The 21183-nt window shown below is 42.2% G+C and overlaps 2 protein-coding genes across 4 annotated transcripts in view; both read left to right on the top strand.

Annotated features, from left to right (window-relative positions):
• The window catches only part of LOC108041495 (unconventional myosin-VIIa), a 1185777-nt gene that overhangs the window by 989383 nt on the left and 175211 nt on the right, over positions 1 to 21183 (top strand). The window lies entirely within an intron of this gene.
• LOC108038953 (enhancer of yellow 2 transcription factor) lies at positions 6281 to 6653 on the top strand. Of its 2 annotated transcripts, XM_044459309.1 has the most exons (2): positions 6281 to 6298; positions 6366 to 6653. In XM_044459309.1, coding segments are annotated over exons 1-2 (288 nt in total). In that variant the 5' UTR covers positions 6281 to 6297; the 3' UTR covers position 6653. The 2 variants fall into 2 exon arrangements, with proteins under 2 accessions (XP_044315244.1, XP_016971336.1); XM_017115847.1 differs by having other exon boundaries at positions 6281 to 6653.

The raw sequence follows: 21183 nt of genomic DNA, 5'->3' as shown, positions 1-21183 counted from the left end.
CAACATTTGAGGGTTTGCTGAAATCAGCTGCTGATCCGCCGGAATGCTCTGTTGTTCTTTTGATTACCAGCAGCGGCCTTTTTGCGCTTAGGGGACTCTTCTAATAGCTTACGACTATTAAACTGCGAGTCCAGCGCAGAGAGAAGATCATCAGCTTGGCGAAAACTATCTCTAGCAAATCCGAAACAGCTAATCAGCCCCATCATCTCGTTCGCAACCTCGACACAAGCGTCAAGTGACACTGTAAATTGGGCCCCTTCGAAAGGTCATCACTTGTCCGGCCAGTAAAACCGGCGCACTTGGTGTGCACCATATTTTCACACAGCCAGCAAGTCATATTAGACTGGTCAGCCCTGATTACGAGGCTGCATTTTTTGCAGAAGCAGACTACATTTTTATTATTCATTTTATTTATTGTACCCACTGTACCAAGAAAACGAATTGAAATTTATAAGCGAGCAGTTATAAGTACCGCAAGAGCGCAGAAACTGCACGCTTAGATCTTTCAAAGCAAAGAAAGCAAGAGAGCGGGAGCGTAAATAGGTAAAGTGCATGCACAAAAGCGAAACGGCGGGGATATAAGAAAATAAAACACAGATAAGAATTACGAAAACTAAAACAATTTATTAGTAATATTTCATGTGCACTCGCGAAGCGAACTGAGTTTAAATTTATGTTTGAATAACCGGAAGAAAATTAAAATTGTTTTAATAAAACCCACCGATGGGAATAAACGAAAACAAAATACAAAATTCGAAGCGCAGAAAAAAACACGACCGTTCACTATGAAAGTCAAAGTCGATAACCTGCGTCATCGAATCTGGAAGCGGCAACATCATCTGTCGAAGCTCGCCCCAAAGTTTGACGGACCGTATAAAGTGGTCGCTTTCCCTTCGCCTAACGTCTTCCGAATCCACCTACCCGGCCAGGGGAAGGGGCGACTTGCAAATATTGGAGACTTAAAAGCGTTCCATTCTTCTTCCACAGGTAACACAGATGATGAAGACAGCGAAACCACCAAGGAGGACACCGGCGATCAACCCGGACAGTCCCCAATGGGGGGTGATCATAAGTACTCCAATCTTCCTTTGTGTCCCCGCTAAATTTAAATTCGTTGTAAACCATTAAGACCTTAAGAATGAAGTTAGGAGATTCTTTCATTGCTGCCCATTTATCCCTATTGCTAAGTATCAATAGAACTAAGCTAGTTTAGTTACTTCTTCCACAAATCGAACAGGCGGACATAAAGACGATAATACTGTCGTCCGGCGGCAGCGATTTATTTAACGGCCAGTCAACGACCACACGGGATCCTCGTCTACGTCCGGGAACGGCGTACGCCGAGAGATCCACCCGGTCATGCCCGACGGGAGGCGCCAGCCAAGAGGGTCTGGAAGAGCGACCTCACTCTCTCCAGATTCCAGCGCTAGGACATCACCCTGCCGGGCAGCGACTCAGAGGACGAGCCGACGTCGACACACGCTCGAGCCGGAGGAGTCTCTACCCGCCGTCCCCCGTACGCCTGTACATCGGGGCCCGAAGAACGCAAGGTTGCCGAGGACCTAGGAGTCAAGACGGAACGCCCCGTCGACCTCACCTGCACGCAGGACGAAGAGATGGCACCGATGCTGTCCACGACACTCTCCCTTGGGACATCCACCACGCAGGATGAGCCCTATCCCCCTCGCTACCCTACGGGCAAAGCGATGGAGTGGGAGTCGGAACCCAGCGACGACGAGGAGAACACCGAGCAGCGTTTTAGACGGAAGGAGCCTACACCCGTACCCACCTTTAGCGGACGGGGATCAGACGCGGAGGTAGTTGCGCACGACGCGCATCCCCAAACAACACCAACATCCAGCCCATCGGACGGACCCAACTCCTGTTGGGGCAAATCTCCCCGGAAATGGAACACCTATGGTGGGAGTCCGGGTGAGACACGGGCGAAGTCGCCAACCCACAGTCCGAAGCGAGAGCTCCAAACGAGGGTTGCCTAGCCCCCGAAAGCAGCTCACCCTCCGGTGGCGAGCGCTATCAGCTTCCGGCTGGGTGGACATGCAACACTGCGGACGGCCAAGTCTCGGCCGCAGTCTGGCAAGTCATCTGCACACGACGCCTTTCAGCCCGCATGGCACGACAGCGCTTGAGGGTCCCGTCCGAGGAAGGTTCCTACCAGGTCACCCTGAAGCCGAACGGCCCAGGAAATGTCACGCCCTAAATTGAGGGCGCACAAACCATATTTAGTTATTATAACCATTGTAATCGTAGTAATAAGTTTTGTTATTAGCTTTAAGATCGGACATGAAGTCCGAAATAATAGAAACTAAGGAAATTAATTAAACTAGTATTAATTTTGAGCCAAGACACACACTTATCGCACTCGTGAGGCCCGAGATCGATAGCACAATCGATAGCGGGGAACAGGTTCAACGAGCGCAATGCTCGACGGAAGTTCGATCTCTGACTCCTAACCTCGCGCGGCGCATCTCGGCCGAGGGCTCCCACCTTAGAATCCTTGTAGAACAATCGTAGTCTCCGAGAATATACGGAGCGTAGAAATCCCGTAGACTCCGAGAATATCCGGAGTGTAGTACCCTCGTAGACTCCAAGAGTATCCGGAGCGTAGACACCTCGTTGACTCCGAGAATAACCGGAGTGTAGAATCCTCGTAGTCTCATAGAATATCCGGAGGGTAGAAACCTCGTAGAATCCGAGAATATCCGGAGTGTAGAATCCTCGTAGTCTCCGAGAATATCCGGAGTGTTGGACACCCGTAGATTCCGAGTCCACCCGGAGTAGATAAACCCCGCCGTCCCCGTAGCCAACTCCAGTCGGACTCATCCCAGTTCACCATCAAGCAGTGCGATCGCTCTCTCAGTACCTCGTTCTGCCACCAGAGGGCGTCCGAGAATAGCCGGAGTGTAGTACCGCAGTGTGGTACCCTCGTAGGCTCCGAGAATAACCGGAGTGTAGTACCACGTAGGCTTCGAGAATATCCGGAGCGTAGACACCTCATAGACTCCGAGAATAACCGGAGTGTAGTACCCTAGTAGGCTCCGAGAATATCCGGAGTGTAGAATCCTCGTAGTCTCCGAGAATATCCGGAGTGTAGGACCCCCGTAGATTCCGAGTCCACCCGGAGTAGACAAACCCCGCCGTTCATTGTCGCCAACTCCAGTCGGAGTCCTCCCAGTTCACCACCAAGTGCGATCGCTCTCTCAGTACCTCGTTCTGCCACCAGATTAAGTCGCAAAACGCACAAAATTGAAAAACTCGAGAGAGGAAGGGTTAAAAGCCGCAGATAACGTTAGCGGCTAATACACACATTAGGTAAGTCTTTAGGAGGCGGTTCCATTACTGGTAAGGCCCTCGGGGTTTCGTTAGCGTTATTGCTGCTCAAAACCGGTCTTTTAAATCACGACTTTCACCATGAGCACATGCGGAAATTTGTAGGGTAAACAGAAAAGTCGTAAGAAAGAGCTGAAAATGGAAATTTTAATCCTGAGACTCTTGAAACCACCACTTTCAGCAGATTTCCGAAAAAGTGTGAAATTTGGGGATTCTTAAAATGGATTCAGATGCAAGACAGCGGCCTAGCAACATTGAAAGAGGCGAGGGTGTTCCATGCCAACTTTAATGATTGACAAACAAATTTCTGGCAGCAGCGAATGATGGGCCAGTTATAATACAGGAAAAAACAACGAGTGCATATGAGCAGAAAGGAATTATACCGAAAACAAAAACAAACAAAGTATATGAGCAGAATAATACCTTTCTGCAGAGAAAAAAAATGCAGAGTATATCAGCAGAAAGGTATAGTAGAATACCGAATTCGTTGAGTCATACTCAGAAGCAAAGGTAGTTCGAAATGTGTCTTACCAAGGTTTGTTTCACTGCTTAAGCCATAACGAAATCAGTACAAGGATAAGAATCATCTGTATGCAACTCGATAAGGGAGACTTGAGATTAAATGATAAACCGAAGAACAGTTTTGTCATAGATTTATAGATATATTCATTTCAAAATAAAAAAGAAAAAGTGTATAATACACCCCGGTATTATTGGCCTTTTAAGGGCTTTACCAATTACTCATCTTTTCTGCTCTGTGAGACTACAACCGTGCAAGCCTTACCTAAAATGTGGTACTCCACTAAATTTAAATATTTTCCTCTTCATTTACTTAAAAAAAGTTTTTTATTTAATTGGAAACCAAAAATTTCTTTCTTCGGCAAGCCGAAGTTTATATATGCAGTTATGCAGTTATTACAAATCGACTACATTTCGATTTCTATGCTGCATTTTCCCATCGTTTCTATTGCAGCTATATGATATTTTTGTCCGTCTTCAATTTAATTAAAACCGTAATTCCATAATATTTAAACATTACCAAATCTCAAACAAAAAAAAATTAAAAACAACAAAGTTATAATTTTTTTGAATTGTTTTTTTCCGATTTTTTCTATGGGAGCTACATGATATAGTCGCCCGATCCGGCTCGTTGCGACTTTTATACTACCGTCAAAAGAAAGACAACTTTTGGGAAAGTTTCAAGAAGATAGTTTAAAACTATGGGACTAGTTTGCGTAGAAACGTAGACGGTCGGACGGACAGACGGACAGACGGACACGGCTAGATCGGCTCTCCTGGCGATGCTGATCAAGAATACTTTATAGGGGCGGAAATGTCTCCTTCACTGCGTTGCAAACTTTTCACTGAAATGAGAATACCCTCTGCAAGGATATAAAAATATTTAAACATTTCTTAATAATACACAAAAGTCACTTATTTCACAGTTGAACATGGTTTACTTAAAGCTGTAAATTAATAAGCTTTAAACTATTATTTTGTTTGTTGTTTTTAAATATAAATTGTATTATGTATAATAGTGTTTTTTTTAAAGTTATACAATTGATTGTTGAAAAATTAGAGAATTTTCTAATTATTAATTACCGAAAAAACTTGGCGGTGGCTAAAATTATTAATAGCGAGAAACGAAAACGAAAAGAAAAGGTGTCGACAGCTCAAATCAATTTCAACGAATGCTTATATATTTTTCGACAAAGTACTTAGAGCCTAGCTTAACGAAGGTTGGCGAAGACGGGGCGACTTCGCCGAGAGCGAGAGAAAACTTTATTGTGCTCCCGCCTTCGCCCTAAACTAACTTACACTAAACTTCAAGTTTTTATTTTTAACAAATTCAATATGATTCAAGTTTGAGCGAACACCGGCCCCGTTGAACACCCATCGGGCTTCAACACAATGGAAGCGGCGCCAACTTATGAATGGCCCGCCGGAAAAGGCCTCCTCCACTAGTCCGCACGTCGACGACCCTGACCATGCCGTCCTCCCCTGCGTGCCTGGCTACTATTCTGCCGAGGAGCCATTGTTGGGGCGGCAGGTTGTCCTCGGCCACGAGGACGAGATCTCCCTCGCTGATGTTGGGCTGCTGCTGGTGCCACTTGCCCCGTATTTGGAGGCCCAGGACATATTCCCGGGACCATCGCCGCCAGAACATTTGCCTGACTGACGAGACAAGCCGCCATCGCCGCAAGCAGTTGAGACCCTCCTGGTCCGGGGTCCAGAGTGCTGGTGTGGCGAGTAGCGGCCCGCCTGTCAGTAGGTGCCCGGGTGTCAGTGCCTCTCCGTCGCTTGGGTCGCTGCTGATTGCTCCGAGCGGCCGGGAGTTCATCACCGCCTCGATTCCCACGAGGACTGTCCCCAGCTCTTCTGCGCTTAGGAGCGCGCTGCCCACCGCCCGTAGGAGTAGGTTCTTGGCAGTTTTGACACCTGCCTCCCATAGTCCGCCCATGTGCGGAGCCCGCGGTGGTGTGAAGACAAATTCGCATCCGCTTTTTGATGCGAATTCGCGTATCGCGTCGGCTTCGTCCTCTATCCTCTCTCGAAGGGCCCGGAAGTGGCGACTCGCTCCGACGAAGTTCGTCCCGTTGTCGCAATGGACGACTTGGGGACATCCTCGGCGCCCAATGAACCTTTGAAAAGCCAATAAAAAGGAATCTGTGGTTAAATCTGAATCAACTTCTAGATGAACCGCTTTGGACGCAAAACAAACGAAGAGCGCATTGTAGGACTTATACGGAGGCCTACCTCGAATTTTCAATGTCGTATAGACAGGGCCACAAAAATCGACGCCACATATAGCAAATGGGCGGAGAGCACGGAGACGATCTGCAGGTAAATTTCCCATAATTTGTGTCATTAGTCGAGGCTTACACTTAAAGCAGCGTATGCATGATCGAACTATCTGACTGCAGAAGAAGAAGAAGACGCCCCGAGAGAAGTAATTTGTAGCATTAGAACCCAATCCCTTTTGCCGGTCTCATCCAGAATGACCGTTTCCGCCGCAGTGGACCAATACACGGTGCTGACGGGGGACCGTTCCAAGATCAAGGACCTGCTGTGCAGTCGGCTGACGGAGTGCGGCTGGCGGGACGAGGTGCGCCTGATGTGCCGCACTATTCTGTTGGAGAAGGGTACCAACAACAGCTTCACCGTGGAGCAGCTCATCACGGAGGTGACGCCAAAAGCCCGCACCCTTGTTCCGGACGCCGTTAAGAAGGAGCTGCTCATGAAGATCCGCACCATTCTCACGGAGAACGAGGAGGAGGCTGACGAGGCGGAGGACGAGCCCTGAACTGACTAAGATTACCCATGATTTCCATACAACTACAGTAATTACTCAATTTTATTTGTACGGTTTTATACATAAATCCCAGCCAGGAAATGGATACAGACCTCCTGAGCGTTTACGATCCAAATACGCTGTCGAAGGAGACTCACAAGGGCTCGTGGACCAACATGAAAATTGGAATGGTGTAGATGCCGAACATAGCTCTGCACAAATTGGGAGCGTTTTGTCAACAACAATGGAAACTTGGCATCGTATGATATAGGAGCATTAGCTAGTCGCCCCCCAACTCGCAACAAAGAAAAGTGACACCAAGTCCCCTTGTCTTCATGGATGAATGGATTCAATCGCTGAAGACTTGGGCCAACTCTGGATCCTTTACGAACTTTTTCTCTTTCTTCATGATACTCGTGCTTCTGTAATATCTTGACAATTTTTAGAAAAGCTTCATTATATTCAGTCGGCGACAAAGTTTTTTCAAATACCATACTTTTGTCTTTGCATTTTCTTATGAAGCGGAACATATAAACGAATACCCGAAGCAGTTTAAGGTGTGACGAAAATCCCTCGATGACATCTACCAAATCCAAATTTCTTACAGCAGCGGTCAGTCCGACCGCAGTCTTCCTCGATTCTTGTAGTAGGACTTCTTCATCTAGTTCAAAGTGTGCATTCTGGGGCCAGTTTGCATCTTCCTCTTTTAAAAACGCAGGTCCAGTAAACCATGTTGAGTGTATAATTTCGTCGACGTCACAACCTCCTGATACAATATCTGCTGGGTTTTGTTTCGTTGGAACATGCCGCCACGTAGCTTCACCTGACCACTCTTGAATCTCCGCTACTCTATTCGATACGAATGTGGATAATGAAGATGGAGGAGACCGGATCCAATGAAGCGTAACTTCAGAATCCGACCAATAAACAATCCGTTTGATAGGTACCTTTAATAGGGTCTTGATTCTGTGGCAGAGATCTGCGAGAAGGTGAGCGGCACATAACTCAAGCCTTGGGAGTGTTTTAGTCTTGAGCGGCGCTACTTTAGACTTTGAAGTCAACAGCGATATTTTATAACCTTCTGCAGTTTTGCTACGAATGTAGACGCAAGCTCCATAAGCTCTTAAGGATGCGTCAGCAAAGGCATGTAATTGGACCGGTGACATCGGATCGGTATGCACAAACCGGGGAATAGATATTTCCTCTAATTTAGACAATGTAATTTTTATCATATTCCAAGCTGTTTCCAAATGAATAGGAATCGACTCATGCCAATCTAACTTATTAAGCCAAAGTTCCTGCAATAGGATCTTTCCTCTAATTACAATAGGACTTAATAAGCCGAGGGGTCAAACAGCTTCGATGTCACCGATAGTATGTTCCGTTTTGTCGCTCGGAGATCCATGACAGCAGTGTCAATTTGAAATTTGAAGGCATCTTCGTTAGGCAACCACGATATTCCTAACGCCTTAGTTGACTCTGAGTCCGAGATGGGTATGGATTTAACTGTGCTCTCAGATGCGGTAACGTCAGGTGAGTTTGAAAACCACTTTGTCAATTCAAAACCTGCAGTTTGAAGAACCTGAGATACATCAGACATAATAGTCTTTAACTCCTCTACGCATGCAGCACCAGTCAACATATCATCGACATAAAAGTCGGATCCAATAACCTTAGCAGCTCTAGGAAAGGAAACTTTGGCAGACTCACTTAACCTTTTTAAACACCGAATAGCCAAAAACGGGGCTGGTCCAGTACCATATGTTACGGTGTTGAGCTTGTATAATCTCAAGGACTCAGAGGGGTCTCTTCTCCACACTATAAGTTGAAACTGCATATCTGCTTCATTCACCATCATTTGGCGATACATTTTCTTTACATCGGCGGTCAGGGCAAACCTATGCAGCCGGAAGCGCAGTAACGTTGAGTACAACTCATCTTGGATTGTCGGCCCAACCATCAAAATGTCATTTAGAGACTTCTGAGTTGACGATTTACAAGACGCATCGAAAACGACACGTAACTTGGTTGACGTACTTTGGGGTCTCAGAACACATTGATGTGGGATAACATAATGTGGAGCAGAAGGAAGTTTATCTGTAAGAGACATATGACCTAAGGAAAGGTACTCCTCCATAAATTCTAGGTACATTTCCTTCATCTCAGGGTCTCGAGACAGCCTTCTTTCAAGCGACAAAAACCGCCTTTTTGCAACTTCAAAAGAGTTGCCTAACTCATTTGGATCCGATTTAAACGGCAGTCTTACTTCAAACCGACCTGATGGCAAAACCTGAGTAGTCTTCCGGTAGTGTTCTTCACATAACTTTTGCTCAGGTGACAGAATTTTCTTTAGAGATGGCATTTGTTCCAGTGACCAAAACTTCTGTAGGGTGCTGTCACTAGACACTAAAATCTCTTCACTACAACTGAAACTTTTCACAACTTCTGTAGGGGAAGATGCCTTATATCTACCCGATACAACCTAGCCGAAGAGGGTTTTCTGCAGAGTTGGAAAGTCAGAACCTTGTCTAATTTGTCCAACAGCTAATAATTCGAAAAATGATTCTGCTCCTATTAACATATCTATTCTTTGTGGCTTGTAGAAATAGGGGTCTGCTAGTGGTAGGTTCTTTGGAATTTCACAGTCATTGATATTGACCGACTGGTCAGGATGATATCCTGTTATTGATTTCTAAATCCAAAAATCGAAGGAGAACTCACTACCATTTATACGTGACTTCACCATTGTGTGTACCTTTTTCTTAACTTGAGAAATGGACTCCCCAATACCAAGTAAGTTTATACACGACTCCTCTTTACGGATCTGTAAGCGGTGAGCAAGGTCCTCTGCTATAAAATTCGTTTGGGACCCAGAGTCAAGAAGTGCTCGGGCCCAAATATATTCACCGTTTTTAGTTCTTACACTTACGATCGACGTGGCTAAAATCACTCTGTCCAATGATGTCGCATGCATTACATGTGACGTGGAAGGCTGATCTTAATTTAAAGAGGGAGAAAGAATCTCTTGGGGTGGTGGCAACGCTAAACTATTTTCGGACACTGTATATCTATGCAGTAAAACGTGATGCGAGCGGCCACAAACTCGACATTTATTAAATTTGCATTTTGAAACAGTGTGACCCTTTCGCATACAATTAAGGAAGCAGATTTTACAAAGTCAAACCTTTGCATTACCGAAAGGCGACCAAACGGACCACAGTTCGCTAGGATATGGTCTCCTGCATTGCAATAGCTACAACTTTGCTGGGATTTACTGTTGGACGAAGAACAAGAAAATGAGCTGCGATTATGTGGCTTGCTCGACATAACTTTATCTTGCTTTGGTTTCGTCGATTCTTCAGCGGATAAGTGCTGGTATCGGCGGTTTAACATTTTTTCAAAATCGGACCAAAGCGGTAACCTTTCATAATCTAATTGTTCTTCCCATTTTTGTTTGGTCACTGGGTCTACTCTGTTCAAAACAAGATAGATCAACATTGCATTTGAAATCTTGGTGTCGTCTCCTATCGATAACAAAGAACCGTATATAGATGATACGGTGTCGATAATATTTCTTAAAGACGAAGCTGACTGTTGCGTTATTTTCGGAAGACTAAACAATGTTGAAATATTATTCATAAAAATTAAACATTCGTTATCATACACTTTTTTCAGGCTGATCATAGCCTTTTCATAATTGCTCTCGGTGCCTTGGTAGGCCTTAATAGTTCCCAAAGCTTCACCAGAAAGACAAGAGATTAAGTGATTGAATTTTTCTATGACGGGAATGCTGTCGTCTTGATGAACAAGAGTTTCGAAAAGGCTAATGAAATTCTTAAACTCCGAATATTTGCCGCTGAATTTCGGCAATGCCAAATTCGGAAGTCGAGCTCGAGTTAGGGCTACAGAAGCTGATCCAATTATTTTGGTTTCGCTTGCCGTCTTCAAGGCTGAGATAAGCGACATAATTTTTGCCTTGGTTATTATTGAAAGCTCTTCCAACTCTTCTGCGAACTCATCGCCATCATCTAAATCTTCGATCTGTTCTTGTATTTGAGTTGCCTTAATAATAGAAGCATTTAAAATCTCTAGCCGACAAGTTAGTTCTACTTCTTGGATCGGAATCTGGCCGGCTTCTATTCGATCATTTAATCGGCGGATGCTCATCACTGGTTTTTTGAGCTTATTTTTAAGATCCGCAAGAAGTTCAAGAGATTTTGGCTTATCTGGACTCATTTTAATTTATTTTTTATTTTTTTATATATAAACCACGAAAATAAATAAATATATATATATAAATAAATTATTTATCCAAGAATAATAATTAATAAAATAAATAAGTTTTAAAAGAGGATAATTGTTCAATTAGGACGACGACAAAATGTTAAATAAATACTAAGAGTAAATAACAATTTAATTTAATTATTAATTTTGTTCGAAAAAATTATTTTAATAATTATCCACAACGAAAACGACGAAAAAAAAATATTAAATTGAATATCGAGCCACGAGGTATCAAAATTAACAGTGGTTGCAAATGACGGCAAAAATCAGTATACCCGTCCGAATGCAGGGTAGCGCGTCACTTTGATCTTCAGCGCGCCAAACCAAAAGTCCAACAACAATTACAACGATGCTAACGGCAGACAAGCGAAGCGAAAAAGGAAAACGAAAAAGTTAACCACTGCAGCTGCTTGTATATGAGGGCTTATGTATTAGTTATGTATAGCGGCTGGGATGATTTTACTAACTTTTAATTTTCGAGTTTCAATAAATAAATTGGGGGCGACAGTGATTGCAATAATATAACACAATTATGTAAATGTTGCGTCCAACGGAGGTTCAAATAGGTTATAATGTGTATGTGTATATGTATGTGTATATAATAAATTTTAATATAAATTTTTATTTTTATTTATTATAAATAAATGCATGCACAACTAGCTCTACTATATCGATACGTCTGTGCCAAGAATTGAAAGCGAGGTGCAATTTTTCAGCACAAGACAATAAACAATTTAATTGTTTTTCTTATAAACTCAAGTTTTCAATTTTTTGCACAAATACCTCATGTTCTGCTTTAGGGTCTTTCAATCCAGCTGCCACTTTCCTTTTGCACATTGAACAATCGCAGGGCTTCCCTCTGGCAGCAGTTCTTTTGTGGCGAACAGGGTATTTCGCGACCGGCACGATATTTTAGGCAGGAGCTGCTGTGTATTTTCTGTCCACACCGACACGCCGCGGGCAACAAAAAACACTATGTATGTATGTAATTGAGTGCTTTGCTTGCACTTGCACTTTATATTTTTGGTTTATGTGTCACTGTCACTAGTTTCCAAATAAATTAATAACTTTAACGTCCACCCGGGGGCGCCATGAAAAATTAGAGAGTTTTCTAATTATTAATTACCGAAAAAACTTGGCGGTGGCTAAAATTATTAATAGCGAGAAACGAAAACGATAAGAAAAGGTGTCGACGGCTCAAATCAATTTCAACGAATGCTTATATATCTTTCGACAAAGTACTTAGAGCCTAGCTTAACGAAGGTTGGCGAAGACGGGGCGACTTCGCCGAGAGCGAGAGAAAACTTTATTGTGCTCCCGCCTTCGCCCTAAACTAACTTACACTAAACTTGAAGTTTTTATTTTTAACAAATTCAATATGATTCAAGTTTGAGCGAACAATTGTAATTATATTTTGTGTGTAATCTAACATAGTAATTGTTATGAATTTATCATTTCATTTATTTGAATTGAAAAATTTGTTATTTTTACTTTGTTATTTAATTGATATTTATTACTTCTTTTGTTTCTTTATTAAGTACTTTATTTTCTTTAATGCTATTTATTTCGTGAATACTTACTTTATGGATGTTTTTTTCATCTGGATATAGTATAATTTTTAAAATTGGAACTTGTTTTAATTCTTTTGGAATGTGGGATACGATCAAAGTTTCTTGAGTATATAATTTTAACCAGGTTGAAGTTTCCACATAACTCTCATAATATACCTACACCGCCAAAAGAGATTACTGATTCCAGACAACCGGCCCAAGTTGGTTTTGCAGAAACTATGTGTGCTGCACCGAAATCCCTTTCAATGCAGAAACAAATATTTATTTTGTGACTTGCTCTTGCAAGATGTAGTCAGAAAATATGGTGGTATGTAGTATGCACATATATTGAATACCCACTGTGCCAAAAGTACTTAAAGGGTACACACTGTAACATTTTGTTGCAGTGTTTACATAATCAAAGCTCAGGTCACAAGCCCAAGTGGCCGTAATATGAACCGATCAGTATGCCTCGGCCCGTTCACAGAAAGTGCAAGTGTCAGAATACTGTCACATGCTCGTTCCTCGCAACCGAACTTATGTATGTGCATATACCCTCGCGCTCAAATTTAAGAGAGCATAGCTATATAAATAATATATACATAGCCGTCTCTCTGCTGCCGATTGTGGGCAGCGCGGCTATGAGACTTAGCCTTATCCAGACCTAAAGGAGGTAAATATGTAAAAAGACAGATTGATTTAAACGTCGGAAGCTCCGCTAAAATAAAAACACTACACAAAAATACAACCTGTGGATTGTTAATGACAACCAATACATGGTGACCGTGACAGGACAAATGACCAGGATCCGAAGATTGCAGGACTAATGGAGAAGAAACTTAAACATTTTTAAGGCCACTGAATATGGATTACACGGATTGGAGAAGGAACTAAATAAAAAAAAACAAGAAAGGAAAGCTAACTTCGGACGGAGCTCAAGTTGATATACCCTTGCAGAATATTCTGTAAATTATATTCTCCAAAATTATTCATATGATGCATTCTTAATACTCATAAAAAGTCCCAGATTCCTAACTTTAAAAACACCAAAGTTATGGCATTTCCAATCGTTCAGTTATATGGCAGCTATAGGATATAGTCGGCCGATCCTTATGAAATTTGGTAGGTCGGATTGATTCGCCAAAAATAAAACCCATAGAAAATCCCAACTTCCTAACTTTTAAATTACTAACGTTATGGCTTTTCCGATCGTTCAGTTATATTGCAGCTATATAGTCGCCCGATCCGGCTCGTTCCGACTTATATACTACCTGCAATAGAAAGACAACTTTTGGGAAAGTTTCAAGCAGATAGCTTTAAAACTGAGAGACTAGTTTGCATAGAAACGGACGTACGAACAGGCGGACGGACAGACGGACGGACAGACGGACATGGCTAGATCGACTCTCCTGGTGATGCTGATCAAGAATATATATACTAATTAAATAAAAGAATAGCACACATTAAGTGGCTATTGTTTACCAAAACGCCGCCTTCCGCTTGGTCAACTGCACTAAAGTTGCCGAGCTTGATTTTTTAAAATCAAGTCTCGATAATAGACAACCCACAACCGCAGCTCACTCAGTTAAAATACAAATAATAAAAGAAAAATAATATCCAAGCCTCCATCCCCAAGCCATTACCAAGAAGACCGGACAACTGCCCAAACGAGAGAGCGTCACCTGCAGACATGCCATCGGAAAAATTGACCTGTGCAGCCAGCACCGGTGCCCCAACGTAGAAGGAAGAGCCTGTGCAGCCAGCACCGGCACCGCCCAGCGCATCAAGCCGGGCTAAGGAAAAGGAACCGACAGCGGTTCTAAGAGCGCCCACGAAAAAAAATTTTTTTTTATGTACTGCGATGCATAAAATGTAATATTAAAAATAAAAATTTTAAAATTGAGCGGAACCATTTCTGCCCAATTAGAGTGCGGCCTGTAAAGCCACACAAACACTAGGCAGAAAAAAAAAATTTTAATACATTTTTGAAAAAATTAAAAAATTATTATTAAATAAACATATCTCATTAGAGGCAAATAAAATAAGTAAAACAGAAGAAATTATATCTGAAGAAATAATCAAACATATTGACAAAATGGGTTTAGTAGATGTAAAATCGGTAGATTCAACAGCATATGTAATAAACATAGTTGAAATCAAAGACACCGATCTAAAAGTAGTGACAATACTTATTGTTATTATTTTATTAATAATCGTAGTTATTGTTTTGAGGAGATGCTGTTTTGCATCCCATTTCGGCCGTTCCTATTAATTTAAAATAAAAAGGCCTAGCTTTCGTTTTATGATCGTCTACTTTTAAGTTTTAGGCAAGAACGAGAGAAAAGAATAGTAAGTGTTGTACAGTTTTTGTTTTCGAGATTTTACTTTCGTACTGTTAAATTAACATGGTGCTGTTAGCGCAACGCAGATGCTGTTAGCAAACTACGTTACATTTACAAATTGATAATAAACAATGAAATTTAGGCGTTGTCAGTTGACAAGTTAGATGCTATCGTTGACTCGCCAATTCCTGATATCGATACGGCTGCATGGTGAACCTTGATCTGGAGCTGGTTAGCCAGACGCGTGGTGATAAAGTTGAGTTGGGATCCAGAATCCAACAAGGCACGGCATGGTATATACACGCCTGAATGACCTTTTGCATAAACGATTGCAGTAGGGAGCATTACGTACTCGGAGGACTTGTTGGCCACGTTCCTAGAGTTGTCTTCAGGGTAAGTGGCTACGAGAGTGCAAGCTAAGGGCGTTGATAAATCTGGTATACTCGGCTGGGATGCAATTGCAAGCTGCGAGCCAGGTGCACATGAGACAGGTGATTGAGCCGCTATGGGGGCCAAATGCAGTAAAGAATGGTGCTTTTGTTGACAGTGCCTGCAATGCCCTGAGCGACATTGCTGCAAGCCATGACCTTTCCGGAGACAATTTAGGCACAGATTTAAACGTTTGGCTTCCTTGTGACGTAAGCTTGGGGACAGATTTATGAATAGTGGGGTTTTCACGATATAGTGATCCTTAGAATCGCAACTTTGTGTTGTTGGTTTCTCATGTTTGTGGCAATAAAATACTTCGATTTGATCTATGGGAGCTTCGGCTCACCTGAAGGCTAGGTGTGGGTACCGTAGCGCTGTTAAGATTTTCCAGCATGCGACATCTCCGTTCTAGGAAGGTTGACATATCAGTCCAGTTGGGAAGCTTGTCCTCCCATCTTTCCTGAGTGCTGTGGTCGAGCTTGCGTGAGATAATGTGAATGAGTAATCCATCGGCCAGTTGAGGAATGGTTGACATGGTGCAAAGTGTCCGAAGGTGCGAGTTGATTTTGTCACTTAGACCGAGCAGGGCTTCTGAAGTTCCTTTTTTAACATTTGCCAGCCCAAAAATAGCTCGAACATGACCCTGAAAATGTAGCAATTTGTTATCCAAACGCTTTGTAAGTAACTCCAATGCCTTATCCGAATTCAAATCCGAAGCAAACTTAGTCGTTGTCGAACGTCTATTTTATCGTCCCTCCATCTGATCATATTTTACCCGTGTAAACTACACCGTTTGATCTGATCTTGTGTCATTTTGACTAGTTTTTGGTGTTCGTTATTATAACGAAAAGCTTTGAACATATAAAACACTGACTTATTTCGTATTTCGCATTATTATATTATCTGAAATCGTTTTGCGTGTTTGCTTTGTTCTACTCTATTCTTGAGTTTACCGGAAACTTCTACACTTGTGTTGTTGTTGATGCTTTTGCTTGCTCATCGTTTCGTCGCGAACACTCACATACGCGTAAAGCTTTCTACATCTACGTGGTTTTTCTACGCGTATATATCAGACAACAACATAACAATTTAGTATGTCTGCCTGCTGCATCAAGCCTTGCCTTTTAAATGGTAAAATCACCTCTCGACATCCCACAATTGGTTGCTGGCTGTGTGACAACATTGCTCATCCTAAATGTGCCGACCTTGGGCACAGTGCTGGCCTAATTGCAGACCGGACTATATCTAATTCTAACCTGGATTGGACCTGCCCCAGTTGCCATCATATTAAAGTCAATATTAATATTATTAATATATTATTAATAGTTTGAAAAGGCTGAATCCAACTTTAAAGGCCGTTTGGCTACCAGGGATGCCTCTACTGACGTTGCCGACGGCTGCACGGCAGACGCTTCCTCTGGACCTACTCCTGCTGCTGATTATTTTGGACCGCTCATCGAGTCGCACCTTCTGATCTGCAAATTGTCAAAAATGACCTGACATCTACGCCGCGTGCTGCTGCAGCTGGCTCTGGAATAATTTTGACGCCTTCTAATACAACCTTATTTGGAGTCGCTCGTATGGAACCTAAGCCCTTATCGGGCGTTGCACAAAAAAAGCTCATTTTTGTCTCTCGCCTTAACCCTGGTGCTTCTGAAGATGACGTCAAAAACTACCTGAGCAGCAAACTGAATGTTTCTCGAGCCGAACTAACCGTCTTGAAGTTCAAGTTTAAGCAGAGACGTGAAATATCTTCGTTTAAAATTGGACTTCCTGAGGAACATCTTAATAAGGCTCTAGATGTTTCTATATGGCCTAAATATGTTATTGTTCACGAGTATGTAAACATGCCTAGTCCTCGGGTCCACGGGCCTCAGATTCCTTCAACCAACGTTCCAAAAAACAAAACAATTCTTTTTCACTACACTACCAGAATGTTCGCAGCTTATTGGGCAAACTTAGTGAACTGCAAGTGAACAGTGTCACCTTTGATGCCAATGTGATTGCTTTTACCGAAACTTCGCTTAATTCCTCTGTCTGACTGCGAAATATTTGCTGGAAATTATTTTATATATAGATGTGACCGCTCAGTACGTCTTGACGGTGGTGTTTTTATTGCCGTCAAACCCGATCTTGTCTCTCAACGTATTCCGATAATTGGTACGGACAGCATATTAGAGTTTGTTGCAGTTCGGATAAAGCTTCATGATTTTTTCGTTTTTATATCTTGCTCGTATATTCCCCCTCGTTTTGATATTAGACTCTACCTTCAGCATTTGGCTCAAATTCAGGGTATTCATTCAACCCTCGGTTATAACGATCATCTTATTGTAAGGGGCGACTTTAACCAGCCTAACATTTCCTGGATGACATCAACGGATTCTATTGCTCTCGTTCCCAGCAGGGCCATGAGTTTGTTCTTGGTCTTATTGATCTTTCATTAGGACAACTGAACTCAATCTTGAACTGCTCCAAAAAGTTTTTACCTTATTTTTGTCTCGGAGTTCGCCAATGCATTACTCGAATTAGCCCTCTCTCCAATCCTGAAGACGCTTACCATCCTACACTTGAGGTTACTTTAGAAGCCTCAGCTCCATTACAGTCATGTTCCGAAATCGAACCAGCATCTTTTTGCTGTTTTCGAAGAGCTAAATTCGCAGAATTGAATATTCATTTATCGGAACTCGACTGGTCTTTTATGGATTCAAACGATGATCCCTTACATATTGTAGAACAGTTTTATGGTATACTCTACTCTGCTTTCGATATGTTCGTTCCCTCATTTCCCTCTGCAAACGCGCCTCAAAATCCCGCTTGGTTCTCTCATAGACTATCTTTCCTTAAAAATTCCATGTCTAGACTTTTTAAGAAATTTAAGATAACTGGGCTCCAAGTTGACCATTCGATGTATCTAATAGCTCGTTCAAATTTCTTAGTCAATAATTCCGTATGTTACAATGGTTACCTAAACCGTTGCAGAATAGAATTCCAAGCAGTTCTACGAATTTCTTAATTCGTAACGAAAATTGCAACAATTTCCATCTTGCCTTCACCTTGATACGACATCTGCCTCTAGTGACGCCGATATTGCAAACTTATTTGCAAAATTTTTCCAGTCTCCCTACCCACTTCCTCACTCCAACTGTTTTTTCACGCCCTTAATTAGTCAGGTCTTACAAAATCTGAAGACAATCAAGGTGTCTTTTTCTTCGGGCCCTGACCTTGTACCGAGCTGTGTTGTAGAAAAATGTGCCGTAGCTTTGTGCAAACCTTTATCTAAACTTTTTCAGATATCCCTCATTCATTCGTTTTTCCCTGAAGTTTGGAAGGAATCGTTTATCATTCCACTTCATAAAAAAGGAAGCAAATCGGACATTAAAAACTACCGCGGTATTGCAAAACTGAGCGCGATCCCCAAGTTTTTTGAACAGCTTATTACCGCTCAGCTACAGCACCAATGCAGCTCAGTATGGCAGCCCCAACTCAGCATGGTTTTATGAAACGTAGGCCAACGACTAAAAATCTTCTGGAATTTACCTCAGTCATCAGAAGCGCTTTTAAAAATAACATTCAAACTGATGTTATTTTTACGGACTTCAGTAAGGCTTTTGATTCCGTGAACCATCAGTTATTATTAAAAAACTAACATTACTAGGATTCCCGATCATGTTGACTAAGTGGATTTCAACATACCTTTCGAACCGGACTCAGAGAGTAGCTTTTAAAAGCACAATCTCAAACTCTGTTCAAGTGAATTCTGGTGTTCCGCAAGGGAGCGACCTAGGGCCCCTCCTTTTTGGAATTTTCATAAATGACTTGCCTCAAGTAGTTCTCTATTCTTATGTTATGATGTATGCTGACGACGTAAAACTTTGTTTGCCATTATCGAACCCCAATTCCCATGATCTCTTGCAAGCCGATCTGAACAACCTTCATTCTTGGTGCATCCAGAATGATGCTGTTTTTAAATAACTCGAAATGTAAATTGATCTCTTTTTATCGGAAGAGGCTTCTCCTCACGTCATATTCTATTGGGTCGAATGATCTTGAACGCATAAATTCCGTAACAGACCTTGGAGTGTTATTCAACTACAACTTAAACTTTTCTGATCACATTGGCACTATTGTTAGTAAAGCTAAAGGGGTTATTGCCCTTTTAAAACGTTGGTCTAAGGAATTTGAGGATCCCTATACCACGAAACACCTATATATTTCCTTGGTTCGTCCAATTGTAGAATACTGCTCGTGTGTTTGGTCTCCTTAATATACCAATCATCAAGACCTTAACGAATCGGTAGAGAAACAATTCCTTTTGTTTGCTTTACGTGGTTTAAACTGGGAAACACATCGTCACCTACCATCCTACGTGGATAGACTGCGTCTACTGAACCAGCCTCAAGGATCGTCGAACCTGTCACGGTGTCATGTTCCTTCTTAAATTAATAACTGGTCTTGTAAATTCAAGCTACCTACTGGGTCAAATACGGTTCTCCATCACTGTAAGGTCTACTCGTTACTTTTGACATATTGCCCTTGATATTTGTAAGTCGAATTTTGAAGTACATGATCCATTTCTCGTTTTATTGTCGCAATATAACGAACTGTATTTTTGATACATTCTGAATACTCTGTTAATTTAACTCTAACAAACATCCTAACTCACCTGTCCTTGCCCCCTCCCACTTGATGTGAGTCGGGTACTATGTTTATGTTGGCAGATATTTGTTAACTTTAATGTAATGAACACATAAATAAATAAAATTATCGTAATTGGCATCGGCAGGTTCCAACAATTTGATTGTGTTTAGAGCCGCGCCATCCAAGCATGCGCGCAGGTGTTAAAATTTCTCTACATTGCTTAAATCCTCGTTGTTCCCTACGACACTGTGGTACATGGCAATGAAATCTGGCCAATCCTCGTAGCTGCCGCTGAACCTGGGCCGAGATTTGCGCTTATTTAGTTGGGAGGAAAATTGATATTGTCCTGGTAGGCAGGAAATGCTGTTGAGCTAGCATCTGCGATGTGTGACTTCATAAAGGTATCCATGTGGCGAGTCAGCGAAGACGTTGCTTTCCAGTACGAAATTGCGAACTCGGGGCGTGCATTCGAGGAGAGCTCGATTAGGTCCACCCTTTCCAGTTTATCTTGCCACATTTCGAATTCGTCCTTCATTTTATTAACTGTGTCTATACGAACTATTAAGTCGGCTTCATCGTAGGTACTCAAGTCGCCGATGCTGAAATGGTCGCCCATTGCCTTCAGTTGGCGGTGAAGGGATGCGCACTTGGCCTTGTAGAAGTCAATATCAGCCGATCTATCATCTTGATTGTCTGCCGGCGGCAAGTTGTCAGCAACTTTGGCCATCTTATATGTTGTTCACTGTAGCACGACTAACGGATGCAAGAAATTTACCCTTGACGAAAGTCAAATTTGGGCACAGGAAAACGCGATTACCGTTTTCTGGACGCGATTGTATGTGTGTGTTTGTGAAGACTGTTCCTGACGGCGTTTGGCCAGACAGCAAAAGGTTAGAACCGAAGTTGCGATTAGCACTAAAACCCAGATAGTATCACGTCGTGGTCACCAATGTTTTGAGGAGATGCTGTTTTGCATCCCACTTCGGCCGTTCCTATTAATTTAAAATAAAAAGGCATAGCTTTCGTTTTATGATCGTGTACTTTTAAGTTTTAGGCAAGAACGAGAGAAGAGAATAGTAAGTGTTGTACAGTGTTTGTTTTCGAGGTTTTACATTCGTACTGTTAAATTTACATGGTGCTGTTAGCGCAACGCAGATGCTGTTAGCAAACTACGTTACACTTACAAATTGATAATAAACAATGAAATTTAGGCGTTCTGCTGCGAACAGTTATACTAAGCAGAAACAAAGATTGTTTAAAATTAAAACTCGAAAATACATGAATAGATTTAAACTACTTG

The sequence above is a fragment of the Drosophila rhopaloa genome, unplaced genomic scaffold, assembly GCF_018152115.1.
Source record: "Drosophila rhopaloa isolate 14029-0021.01 unplaced genomic scaffold, ASM1815211v1 contig_190, whole genome shotgun sequence".
Taxonomy (NCBI): Eukaryota; Metazoa; Arthropoda; class Insecta; order Diptera; family Drosophilidae; genus Drosophila; species Drosophila rhopaloa.
This window is presented reverse-complemented; position numbering and strand designations above follow the sequence as displayed.